Raw genomic sequence first — 14,090 nt, forward strand, 5'->3', positions numbered from 1 at the left:
ACATGCGCAGTATAATGACCCTACTGTACCTCACCTCAACTCCCAGGGCAAAGTTTGCTGACCCCAACACAGTATGATCCCCCAATTGTGAGCCCTGGAGCTAAAGAGGATGGTAGATAATAAGGGAGGGTGTTAAACATAATAAAAGATGAAACTATATAACTAAGGACGGCGCTATACATAATAAGCGAGTACACTATATACTAAGGGCGTATGCTATACATAATAAGTGAGTACACTATGTACTAAGGGACTGTGCTATACATAATACGGCTACATTCCTGCATCTGTGTGCAGTGTCACTGTGCTGCCCTGTTTTACAGACGCATTGAACATGTCCTATTCTAATCCTCAAAATCGGATCAGAACAGGACATTCTCCGACCCTCTTAGATCTCATTCTCAGATATGTGATTTTCATGGATGTGTGAATGGATCTATAAAACTGTACGAGTCCGTGGACCATCCGATAAAAAGATCTGGCAGCACACGGACATTTCACACAAATGTGAGAATGCAGCCTAAGGGATTTTACATGTAACATTATCACTCCAAGTCACACAGTGCAGATACAGAATAATATTTACATCCAGGCACTTACCGCTGAAGTCTCGTCTGATCAGAGTCGGTTTCTGCTGCTTCTTCTCCATCTGGTCAGACCTTCATGTCGACATCTCCCAGTCACGCCTTGTCTTGTCATGATGATCTCCAGCCTAGATAATAACAAGGTCACATATATTGTATATATACATGTGTCTCCCCCGCACTACACCACTGAATACAGATCTGTAACCCCCCCATTAATATACTATTAGCCACTTAGTAATCAAAATATAAAGTGATAAGCAGCACTGTGCCCCCCATTAACTATAATCTCCACCTGCCAATAATATAAATTATTCAGTCTCTGTGACTCTCCCCAATTAACTGTAAGGCTATGTGCACACGGAAAATATACAAGCACCCCCATCATTGCTCAGTCCCAGCACCTCCATCATTGCTCTCTCCCAACACCCCCGTCATTGCTATGTCCCAGCACCTCCCGTCATTGCTCTCTCCCTGCACCCCGTCATTGTTGTCTCCCAGCACCCTTGTCATTGCGCTCTCTTAGGTCCCCCATCATTGCTCTGTCCCAGCACCACTATCATTGCTCTCTCCCAGCACCCCCATCATTGCTCTCTCCCAGCACCCCGTCATTGCTCTCTCCCAGCACCCTCGTCATTGCTCTCTCCCTGCACCCCCGTCATTGCTCTCTCCGAGCACCCCCATCATTGTTCTCTCCCAGCAACCCCCGTCATTACTCTCCCAGCAACCCCCATCATTGCTCTCTCCCAGCAACCCGTCATTTCTCTCCCCATGCCCGTCATTGGTCTACTAATCCCCATCATTGCTCTCCCCGCCCCATCAGCCCCATCACTGCTCTTCCCAGCCCCACCATTGCTTTCCCCAGACCCATCAGCGCTCTCCCCAGCCCCATCAGCCCCACCATTGCTCTCCCCAGCCCCATCAGCCCCACGATTGCTCTCCCCAGCCCCATAAGCATTACCATTGCTCTCCCCAGCCCCATCAGCCTCACTATTGCTCTCTCCAGCCCAATCAGCCCCATTATTGCTCTCCCCAGCGTTTCAGTAAAAATAAAAAAAAAACACTTACCTCTCTGCCCGTTCCCCCGCAAGCTGCATCATCACTGCTCTTACCAGCCCCACCATTGCTCTCCCCAGCCACATCAGCGCTCTCCCCAGCCCCATCAGCCCCACCATTGCTCTCCCCAGCCCCATCAGCCCCATGATTTCTCTCCCCAGCCCCATCAGCCCCACGATTGCTCTCCCCAGCCCCACCATTACTCTCCCCAGCCCCATCAGCCCTATTATTGCTCTCTCCAGCCCCATCAGCCCCATTATTGCTCTCCCCAGCGTTTCAGTAAAAATAATTAAAAAAAAAAACACTTACCTCTCTGCCCCTTCCCCCGCAGGTCGCAGCATCCTTGTTGTCTGCAATTTCCTCCCTCACACAGGCCCGCACTGCATGATGACGTCATCAAGCAGCGTGTGCCTGTGTGAGGGAGGAAGCGGTGGCAGAAAGCAGAGGACGGATCTCTGCAGCTCCGCTGTCATTCTGTCCTGTCAGCAGCGGAGCTTCAGGGATCGCTCCCTGCCCGCCACGAGCAGGGAGACGCTGCACCGGCAGGCCCCCGGGGGCAGCTGCACCAGCATCGGTATGTCCGCCCCTGGACTGCTATGGGCCCCCCAGCTTACGGGCCCCATAGCAGTCGCGTGGTCTACCGCCATTGGCGGTGCGCCACTGGTTCCATCTTATTTCACTTCTTTTAACCACTTCAGGGTTCGTAAACCCTTGAGTGGTTAGGAGTAGAGACATGCCCAATCTTCGGGCGGCTTCTGCTGGGATGTCATGCTCGCTCTTCACTGAGAGTACAGAGTGAGCAGAAACTCCAAGTTTTTGTGCAATTGTGATTTTTTTGTAGGATTTTGGAGAGTTTTTGCTCCATAAACTCAGCAAAAAGACTCAGTGTGAACACAACCCAAGCCTTAGGCTTTGTGCACACGGAGTCTTTTTGGTCAGTTTTCGAAGCAGAACCTGAGCAGAAACTCCAAGTTTTTGAGCAGATTTGAGATTTGGAGGAGAATATGGAGTTTCTGCTTAGTTTATGCTCCAAAAACTCCTTGAAAACCTTCATGTGCGCATGTCTTTAGGGTACGTACGCAGGACGTCTTTGCTCTGCCGTCGGTTAAAAGAAGTGACAGAAGACGTAACATGTGAACAGGAATGACGCCTTTATGGAATCCGCCTGAAAAAGACGCCATGTGCACATACACTTTGGGTTCACAGAGGACTGGGATTAGGGAACCTGACCTAGAGGTGTCTTTATGTAATTCTGCCCTCGGAAGCGGCAGCACTGGCAGCAGAGGAACGCTGGGATCAAGCTGTCATCACGCATCACACATGATTATTAACATACATAGCATGTCCCCCGCCCCCACACCCCAATGATTGGCACTTTGAGCACTGGATGATACAGTCTGTAACTCGGGGCCAACATTCACACTTAGATCCGTCAATCATGTATGTTCATTGCCAAGCAGCAAGAAGGGTAAAATACGGTGTGAAGAGCTCTGCATGTGTCTTTATAGATAGACAGTTACTATGGTTTGCAGTATTCACACCATTGCCATTTTCCGTGTTTTGCTACCTCCCAACCTGGAATTTCACTGTTTTTTTGAGGGTTTGCATCAGCTCATGTAAAGAATATGCCTACAACTGTGAACATTTGGTTTTCTTTTTATTGTGAACAAACAACAAATAGGACAAAATAACTGAAAACTTCAGTGTGCATAACTATTCACCTCCCTAAAGTCAGTACTCTGTGGAGCCTCCTTTTGTGGCAATTACAGCTGCAAGTCGATTTGGATAATTCTCTGAGTTTTCCACTGGGATTTTTGCCCATTCCTCAAGGCGAAACTGCTCCAGCTCCTTCACATTAGATGGTTTCCTCTGGTGAACAGCAATCTTCATGTCTAACGACAGATTCTCCATTGGAATAAGGTCTGGGCTGTGATTTGGCCACTCCAAAACATTTACACATTTCCTCTTAAACAACTCGAGTGTTGCTTTAGCAGTTTGCTTGGGTCATTGTTTTGTTAGAAGGTGAACCTCCGTCCCAGTCTTAAATCACTGACAGAATGAAACCGTTTTGCTCAAGAATATCCCTGTATTTCGCACCATACATCTACCCCTCAACATGGACCATTTTCCCTGTTCCTGATGCCGATAAACATCCCCACAGCATGATGCTGCCACCACCATGTTTCACTGTGGGGCTGGTGTTCTTGGGGTGATGAGCTGTGTTGGTTTGGTGCCAGACATAGCATTTACCTTGGGGGCCAAAAAGTTCAATTTTGCTCTTATCTGACCACAGCACCTTCCTCCGTACATTTGGAGAGTCTCCCACAAGTCTTTTGGCAAAATCAAAACGAGCCTTACAATTTGTGCAAGTAAAGGTTTTTTTCTGCCCACTCTTCCATAAAGGCCACCTCTATGGAGTGTACAGCTTATTGTGGTCGTATGGACATATACTTCAGTTTCTTCTTGGGAACTCAGCAGCTACTTCAGGATTACCTTTGGTCTCTGTGCTGCCTCTCTGATTAATGTTCTCCTTGCCCAGGCTGAGAGTTTTGGTGGGCACCCTCTCTTGGCAGGTTTGTTGTGGTACCATGTTCTTTCCATTTGATGATAATGGATTTGATGGTCTCCGGGGGATCATCAGATATTGGGATATTTTTCTTTAACCCAACCCTGACTTGTTCTTCTCAACAACTTTGTCCCTGACTTGTTTGGAGATCTCCTTGGTCTTCATGGTGTTGTTTGAAGATTTCCTTGGTCTTCGTGATGTGGTTTGGAGATCTCCTTGGTATTCATGGTGTTGTTTGGTTAGTGGTGCCTCTTGTTAATGGTGTTGTCCTCTGTGGCCTTTCAGAAAAGGTAAAGTGTATATACTGACAGACATGTGACACTTAGATTGCACACAGGGGGACTTCCGGTCACTAAGCATGGGACTTAGGAAGGAAATTGCTTGCACCAGAAATTTTTAGGGGCTTCAGAGCAAAAGAGGTGAATACATATGCACATGCCAAAGTGAACAATGTGTGTGTGTGGGGGGTGACATGATGCTTATAGTGAACAGTGGAGGAGGTGATGCTAAGTCCCTAATAGATTCCTTCCCCACTCCTCAATTCATTATAGGCCAGCAATAGAATCTTCTCACACCCTCAATTCATAAAGATGTTATTAGAGTCTTATAATGAATAGGGAGGCGGAGGCCATTATACAGGGATTTATAATGAATTGGGGGGGTGGAAGAAGTCACTATCAGGGCTATTAATTAATTAAGAGATGGGGTACCTGATCGCATCCTCTCACACCTACCAATCATTATAAGACCCTGATTACTTTTTCTACCACCCGCAATTCATTTTGACGCTATCGGGGACTTATAATGAATTGTGGGGGAAGGAGGACAGGGACTAAGTGTCACGGGTGTGTCAGAAGTGACAGACAATCGCCCTGCAGTTGGTTGCAGGAGATCTCTTCGTTTGGCATTAGACACCTTCTTAGAAGCTGTCTCTCTAGGACCCAGTGGCTATCTTCTTATTGCTGATTAACACCCTGGCCTGGGTGTATAAATACCTGCTGTCTGCTAGAGGTAGGTGCTGGCGATATTCACATAGCCCCTTGTGAAGGCTTGAGCAAGAGCAGTACTTATTCCACTCTGGAGCTAAGAGGACGTGTGTGCATCTCTCTGAAGTCGACTAAAGCTAAGCTATTTTCCCTTGTTTGTTCCCCCTTGTTGTCTTTAGTTGCTAGCGCGGATCAACTAGCGCTCACCCCCCCCCCCTTCCCTAGCCAGCTCCATACGCCAGGGAAAGACAGGGCGAGGTTCCTGTTCGGCGGTTGGTGTGGAACCAATATAGGGACGTTTAGGGGAGTCAGGGTGATATCAGATCAGCCTAGGAGGTCTCCACTCCCTCCTTTCCCTAGAGTCTGGGCCCCCTTACCCCCTTCCCTTCGTGTCACTTAGTCTTTCCTACACCTTGCGTGACACTAAGGCTATGTGCACACGTTCAGGATTTGCAGCAGAAAATCCTTCTGCAAATCCTTATGTGTTGGCAGGAAGAACAGTGCGTAAAATACACGTTTATGACTTGTGTTTTTGTTGCATATTTTCTGAAACAAATCATTGCTGAAAAAATGCAACATGTGCACATAGCCTTAACATGAATTGGGGCTTAGTGACAGTGACTGATTCATTTATATGTATTGGATAGTGAAAATTATATTTAATGGGGGGCTCAGCGCTGGTTTATGCAGTTATAGTTTAAATGGTGCATGGCTAATGGTATATTAATGGTGGGGCACATATTTGCATTCAGGGATGCAGTGAGGGGGTTTTATTCAGGAGATTCATTATATGTGACCTTGTTATTTTTAGGGCTGTGGTGATCAGTCTGACAAGACGAGTCGTGGCTGGGAGATGTCATCATGAAGGTCTGACCAGATGGAGAAGAAACAACAGAAAACGGCTCTATTCAGACGTCAGCGGTCACTGGATGTAAGTATTATTCTGTATCTGTACTGTGTTTCTTGGAGTAATTCTGTAGTTTGTAGAACAACCTCCCTTAGGCTGCATTCTCATATTTGTGTGAAATGCCCATGAGCTGCCAGATATTTTTATCGGATGGCACACGGACTCCAAGCTTCATAGATCCATTCACACATCCTTGAAAATCATGGATCCGAGAATGAGATCTGCAAGACTCGGAGCAGGTCTATTTCTGATCCGATTTTGAGTAAATACTCGTTGGGTCTGTGTGTTCTCCAAGAAAAACATCAGGCAGCACACCGACACTGCACACGGATAAAGGAATGTAACTTTACTATGTATCGCACAGTCCATTAATATATAGTGTATGTTCTTGTTACATATAGTGCTGTCCTCAATTACATAATTTCCTCTGTTATAATGTATAACACCGTCCCTTATTATGTAGTATCCTCTCTCGTTATATATGGGGCAGTCCCTTATATAGTAATAATATTATGCTGAATATTTCATTTTGTATCTAACAAGAGAGTACGCTATGTATCAAAGCGAGGGCGCTGTGAATAACAAAAATAATGATGATACACTTTGTTAGCGATGATACTATACATAGCTATGTAATAATGTAACGGCACTATACATAACAAGAGAGGACGCTATGTAGTAAATAAAATATATATATATATTATACACCCAGATAGTATACATCTGTAGCTTTGTCACCAAAAAAGGAGGGGGGCCCAGACAGTTCTTGCACAGGGGCCTCAATCTGTCAGTGTCCGCCCCTGGCCGGCTGTATTATACATCCGGCTTATTACTCTGATTGTTTAATGCTGTTGTCAGTCTCAGACAGCGGCACTTAGGTGGAGCGATCATGATTTGCATCTGCTCCATCACACATACGCGACACCATCAAATAGTGCCGATGGTTTGCCACATCATCCGGGAGCCCCTATTTCCGCCATCTTGGTGCTCCGGTGCAGCTCAGTCATAGGGCACCGTCAGACGGAGTGAGATCGGAACGCAATGCACAGACTGTAATTCTGTAATTTTTTTTTGACCACTAAAATATATATATATATATATATATATATATAAAAAAAAATCTACAAATTTGGGAAAACTACGACTCGTCTCATAAAAACAAGCTCTCAAAGGAAAAATAAAAAAAGTTATGTCTCTTGGAAGAAGGGGAGGGAAAAAAAAAACCAAAAGAGCAGAAATCAAAAATCGACTGGTTGGAAAGGAGTTAATGAAAAACAATTCCCGCAGGTAGTAGCACTTGTCGCGTGGACCCCCGACTCCAGCAGAAGGGGCTACTCCTCAGCCGTGGAGTAAAAATACCTTTGGCTGTGCTTACTTATGAGTTTATGGAGGAGACGGAGGAGGGGGTCTGGCATTGGACTTCATTTTTTAAGAAAGAACTTGTTGGCCTGAGGCTCGTGGCGTTACACTATTGGCAGCTCCAGAGAACATCAGTAATCCTAAAACTATGCAGAGTGTCCAAAGAGATGACCTCATGCATATCCGAAACATGTTCATCTCATTACACCACGAGACGTTAGAGGGTCCCAACAAGGTGATTAGACTGCTCTACTGCACATGGGGATCTGGGGGGATTCTGGGCTTTGCTATATAACGGTACACATTCAATTTGCTTTCTTCATATGCATGTTGTGGGCCGTAATGTATCACATGACCCATCTGGATACTGAAAACTGGGACCGTTGAATCAAAAGTAAACCAATCACAGGAAACCACCAGCCATCAGCAAATGTTTAATTCCCCTGCAGCACCCCCACAGGTGAAAAGAAGCATTACATTGTTCCTATACAGATGAATCTGTGTGCAGAGGGGAGCCGACTGGCCAGATGTCCTACCCCCTCCGTGGTGTGAACCGACAAGAAACCAGACGATATGGAAGAGCTCAACGAGTCTTTATTTACAGTCATCCAATATGGCAAACTCTCATTTCCAGTTCCAGTGAGCTCCACGCTCTCTCATTGTCATTTGTGACCATTCTTTACATCAGTCGTGTCTTCTGTCTCTGCACTTCAGGCCATCACCCTCATGGTGCCCACTTGCCCAACCGGGCAGTCCTCCTCTGGTTTCTGATCTGCACCTCAGGCTTTCCTCTCATTCACAGTGTGGTCTTCTCCTGGTCTTTCTCACTAGGCTTTGGCTGTTACAGCTACTTCAGGCATCCTCCATTCACGATTCATCCCAACTATCATTTCTTCTAAGGGGGGCACGTTATGTATGGGTGGTCTCTTCATGCTCTTTTTCATGGGCAGCCAATTTGCTGTGCCCGGAACAGTCACAGACGTAATCTAATCTTCCCTCAGTAACCCGGTGCAAGATGTTTCCATTAATAATATGCTCAATAATATGGCTCCTGCTGACTGCACAGGCCCTCTGCAACTGATACAATTCACCTACAACTGACACAAGCCCTCTGCAACTGACACAGGTCCTCTGGTACTGATACAAGCCCTCTGCAACTGTCACAAGCCCTCTGTTACTGACACAAGCCCTCTGCAACTGATATAGGCCCTCTGCAACTGACACAGGCCCTCTGCAACTGACACAAGCCCTCTGTTACTGACACAAGCCCTCTGTTACTGACACAAGCCCTCTGCAACTGACACAGGCCCTCTGCAACTGATACAAGCCCTCTGTTACTGACACGAGCCCTCAGCAACTGACACAGGACCTCTGCAACTGTCACAAGCCCTCTGTTACTGACACAAGACCTCTGCAACTGATATAGGCCCTCTGCAACTGACACAGGCCCTCTGCAACTGACACAAGCCCTCTGTTACTGACACAAGCCCTCTGTTACTGACACAAGCCCTCTGCAACTGACACAGGCCCTCTGCAACTGATACAAGCCCTCTGTTACTGACACGAGCCCTCTGTTACTGACACAAGCCCTCTGCAACTGACACAAGCCCTCTGCAACTGATACAAGCCCTCTGTTACTGACACGAGCCCTCAGCAACTGACACAGGACCTCTGCAACTGACACAAGCCCTCTGTTACTGACACAAGCCCTCTGCAACTGATACAGGCCCTCTGCAACTGACACAAGCCCTCTGTTACTGGCACAAGCCCTCTGCAACTGATACAGGCTTTCTGCAACTGACACAGGCGCTCGGCAACTGAGACAAGCACATAGTTACATAGTTAGTAAAGCCGAATAAAGACTTGCGTCCATCAAGTTCGACCTGTTAGTTCTGTAATTGCTAAAGTTGATCCAGAGGAGGGCAAAAACCCCAAATGATTTAGCCAATCTTCACCTGAGGAAAAATTCCCTCCCGACTCTGAAACCAGCAGTCAGAATAAATCCCTGTATCAACCTACTATTTTATTTTATTTTTAAGTATATGCTGAAATCTGCCTGGTATCTAGAAATGCATCCAGTCCCCGCTTGAACTGGTTTAGTGAATCCGACATTACCGTCTCCTCACTCAGTGAATTCCATATTCTCACTGCTCTTACCGTAAAGAACCCCTTCCTATGCTGGTGCTGAAACCTTTTCTCTTCCAGTCTTAGTGAATGCCCTCTTGTTACCGTAATATTCCTCCTTTTGAACAAATCCCGGGCAAGGTCTCTATACTGTCCCCTAACATATTTGTACACATTTGTAACGGGTCTGGGAGGCGGAACCTCTGAGCTACTATACAAGGGGGCAGTCCTTGTAAGGGAGCGGGTGGCGACCAGGGAAGACGGGCAGGAGGTCACAGCAGGTGACCGGGACAGTCTCTGAGTGGACGGGCTGGAGGTCACGGCAAGTGACCGGGGCAGTCACTGGATGAACGGGCTGATGGTCACGGCAGGTGACCGGGGCAGTCTCTGAATGAACGGGCAGATGGTCACGGCAAGTGACCGGGGCAGTCTCTGGATGAACGGGCAGATGGTCACGGCAAGTGACCGGGGCAGTCTCTGGATGAACGGGCAGATGGTCACGGCAAGTGACCGGGGCAGTCTCTAGGTAAAGGGTAGGTACGACCTGTGGCGGCTGATGATAGACGTGAGCTCCCAGGTGAGCAGGCGAGAGTCTCTGGATGAACGGGTGGTCACAGCATGTGACGGCGGAGCCTCCAGGAAGACCAACAGACAGGCGGCAGATGAGCGCTCCCAGGTGAGCGGGCAGAAGTCTCTGGACAGGCGGGTGGTCACAGCACGTGACGGCAGAGCCTCCAGGTAGGCTAGCAGACAGGCAGAAGATGAGCGCTCCCAGGTGAGCGAGCAGGAGTCACTGGACAGGCAGGTGGTCACAGCACGTGACGGCGGAGCCTCCAGGTAGACTAGCAGGCAGGTAGCAGGTGTGTGCTCCCAGGTGAGCGGGCAAGCTGGTCCATAGACAGACTGACAGGAGTTGGAAGGCAGACCGTCGGACCTCAGGCAAGCAGGCAGGTGGCTGATGTGCGCTCCCAGGTGAGCGGGCAGGCTGGTCCTTAGACAGACTGACAGGAGTAGTAAGGCAGACCGTCGGACCTCAGACTAGCAGGCAGGTAGCAGATAATCAGGCAGGAATCTGGCAGGTAACTGGCAGGTAACTGGCAGGTAACTGGCAACGGGACCTGAGGGCTGAAGCAGAGTAGTGAACAGTGCAACAACATTGCTCGGGCACCTCCATTTTGGAGGAGGTGCCTTATATATGGTAAAGTCCTCCGGCCATTGGCCGGGGACTCCTTAGGACGGCGCGCGCGGCCCCCTTAAGAGGGAGGGAGAGCGCGCGCGCGCGCCCTAAGCACAGTGGCCGGGAAGGAGCGCGCGCTGCCAGCAGAGCGGGAGAGGGACGCCGGGCATGGAGCAGAGCGGTGAGGGGAACAGCGTCCCTGCCTAGCAGAGGGCAGGGACGCCGGCACTACAGTACCCCCCCCTTTAGGCCCCCCCTTTTTTAGGCCAGATAGAAATTTAGCTAGGATGAGAGGGGCATGGATGTTCTCCCGGGGCTCCCACGTTCTCTCCTCAGGACCAAACCCCTTCCAATCTACCAGAAAAAAGGTCTTTCCTCTTACCCTTTTGGTGGCAAGAATGTTCTCTACCTCAAACTCGTCCTCAGCAGAAACCGGAGCAGGAGGCGTACCTGTAGACTTGGAAAAAGAGTTAAGCACCACGGGTTTGAGGAGAGATACATGGAAGGAGTTAGGGATCCGTAAGTTGGCCGGGAGTTTCAATTTATAGGCCACCGGGTTGATCTGACTGATGACCTCCAGAGGACCGATGAACCGAGGCCCTAACTTATAAGAAGGTATCTTGAGTCGAACATATTTAGATGAGAGCCAGACTTTATCTCCTGGACGAAATTGTGGAGGATCCAGGCGTTTTTTGTCAGCGTGTCTTTTCATACGCTCGGATGACAGAAGGAGTGCGGACCGGGTACTCTCCCATATGGAGGAAAATTTGCTAACGAGAGATTCCGCAGCCGGGTTGTCCACAGAGGTGGAGACAGGAAAAGGAATCCGAGGATGCTGACCAAAGACTACAAAAAACGGGGATTTGGAGGAGGATTCGCTCTCGTGATTATTATAAGAGAACTCAGCCCATGGTAGGAGATCCACCCAGTCAGAATGGTGGGCATTAACGAAGTGCCGGAGGTAACTGGTCAGGTTCTGATTGATCCGCTCCACTTGACCATTGGACTGTGGGTGGTAAGCGGAAGAGAAGTCCAGGGTGACGTCTAGTAGTTTACAAGTGGCTCTCCAGAAACGTGAGGTGAACTGTACCCCACGATCCGACACGATGTGGAGGGGCAGGCCATGAAGACGGAAGATGTGGCGGATAAAGTCTTTAGCCAGCTCGGGTGCAGACGGAAGGCCTGGCAGGGGAATAAAGTGAGCCATCTTGGAAAAGCGGTCAGCGACCACCCAAATGACCGTACAACCGGCAGAGACGGGAAGATCAGTTATAAAGTCCATTGCTATATGCTGCCAGGGGGCAGCAGGTACAGGAAGCGGAAGGAGGCGTCCGGCTGGCAGATGTCTCGGGACTTTGTTGCGGGCACAGGACACACAGGCAGAAACAAAGTCTATTATGTCCTTGTGCAGGGTAGGCCACCAATAGTGCCGGGCAATAAGCTGGAGGGTCTTTTTCTGACCGGCGTGGCCAGCTAGTTTAGACGAATGGCCCCAGTGTAGGATCTTCCCCCGATCAGGTACTGAAACAAACGTCTTACCGGGAGGGAGACGATTTAGACTCACGGGAGCCACCTGCATTACTCTGGCGGGATCGATGATATGTTTAGGTTCTTCCTCGAGATCAGACACCAGAAAGGATCGGGACAAGGCGTCTGCTTTGACGTTTTTGTCAGCCGGGCGAAAATGAAGAACAAAATCAAAGCGAGCAAAAAACAAGGACCACCGGGCTTGGCGCGGGTTAAGTCTCTGGGCATGCTGGAGGTAAGCCAAGTTCTTGTGGTCAGTGTAAATTATTACCGGATGAAGAGCCCCCTCGAGTAGGTAACGCCACTCCTCCAACGCCTGCTTGATGGCCAATAACTCTCGGTCTCCTATGGAATAGTTGCGCTCAGAAGAGGAGAAGAGTTTGGAGAAGAAGCCACAAGTTACCATTCTCCCGGAAGATGATTTTTGAGTAAGTACCGCTCCGGCTGCAGAGGAGGAGGCGTCAACTTCCAGGAAGAACTGCTTGTTGCCGTCCGGGCGATGCAGCACCGGGGCGGAAGAGAAGGCCTGTTTTAGGGAAAGAAAGGCCTCCTCTGCTTCGGGCGGCCACTCTTTGGGATTAGTACCCTTACGGGTGAGCGCGGAAATTGGGGCAGTCCGGGAAGAGAAGTGCGGGATGAAGAGGCGGTAATAGTTGGCGAAGCCCAGGAACCGTTGAATAGCCTTCAACCCCTCTGGTCGGGGCCATTTCTCGATGGCAGACAGTTTCTCAGGATCCATTTGTAGGCCGGTCTGAGAGATAATGTAGCCCAGAAACGGAAGCGAGGTCTGCTCAAAGAAGCACTTCTCATATTTAGCGTAGAGATGGTTCTGCCTGAGCCTAAGCAGGACCTGACGAACATCCCTCCGGTGAGTCTGGAGATCCGGAGAGAAGACCAAGATGTCGTCCAGGTACACCACTACGCAGGAGTAGAGAAGGTCCCGGAAGATGTCATTGACCAACTCTTGAAAGACGGCAGGAGCGTTACAGAGGCCAAAGGGCATTACCAGATATTCATAGTGGCCGTCCCGGGTGTTGAATGCCGTCTTCCATTCATCCCCCTGACGGATACGAACCAGGTTGTACGCCCCACGGAGGTCCAGTTTGGTGAAGATTCTAGCCCCCCTCAGACGATCAAATAACTCCGGAATGAGCGGAAGGGGGTACTTATTCTTCACCGTGATCTGGTTAAGGCCTCTATAGTCTATACAGGGACGGAGAGAGCCGTCCTTCTTTTTGACGAAAAAGAAGCCTGCTCCCGCCGGGGAGGTAGATTTCCGGATGAATCCCCTGGCCAGATTCTCCTCAATATATTCGGACATCGACCGGGTCTCAGCAGCGGATAATGGATAAATACGCCCACGGGGAGGAGAAGTACCAGGTAACAGGTCGATAGGGCAGTCGTATGGTCTATGAGGGGGTAGTGTCTCTGCCTCCTTTTTATTAAAGACATCAGCATAAGACCAATAAGGAATCGGAAGTCCAGGTAGATTAGCTGGGGTAGGAGAAGGACGGACGGGATGAACGGGAACCAGACAGGTCTTATGGCAGCCCTGTCCCCAGCGAAGGACTTCTCCGGTCTGCCAGTCAAGAACGGGTGCATGTTTCTGGAGCCAAGGTAGGCCTAGCAAGAGGGCGTGAGAGAGTCCAGGCAGAACATGGAAGGAGATACTTTCAGAATGCAGCATTCCCACCTGCAGAGTAATGGATTCGGTGATGAGTTGGATGGGGCGTGGTAAGAGCCCCCCATCCACGGCAGCAACAGACAAGGGTACAGCCAGAGGTTTGGTGGGGATGCGGTATTT

General features: G+C 49.3%; 1 protein-coding gene across 1 annotated transcript in view; it reads left to right on the forward strand.

Moving 5' to 3' along the window:
* Positions 1–14,090, forward strand: part of SRP9 (signal recognition particle 9) — a 102,271-nt gene that overhangs the window by 12,632 nt on the left and 75,549 nt on the right. Inside the window, exon 2 of the mRNA XM_073673299.1 lies at positions 6,004–6,123. Coding sequence (XP_073529400.1) covers positions 6,070–6,123 — 54 coding nt within the window. The 5' untranslated portion in view covers positions 6,004–6,069. The remainder of the gene's footprint in view (positions 1–6,003; positions 6,124–14,090) is intronic.

The sequence above is a fragment of the Phyllobates terribilis genome, unplaced genomic scaffold (assembly GCF_046119375.1).
Source record: "Phyllobates terribilis strain yellow unplaced genomic scaffold, ASM4611937v1 Scaffold_3__8_contigs__length_932513732, whole genome shotgun sequence".
Taxonomy (NCBI): domain Eukaryota; kingdom Metazoa; phylum Chordata; class Amphibia; order Anura; family Dendrobatidae; genus Phyllobates; species Phyllobates terribilis.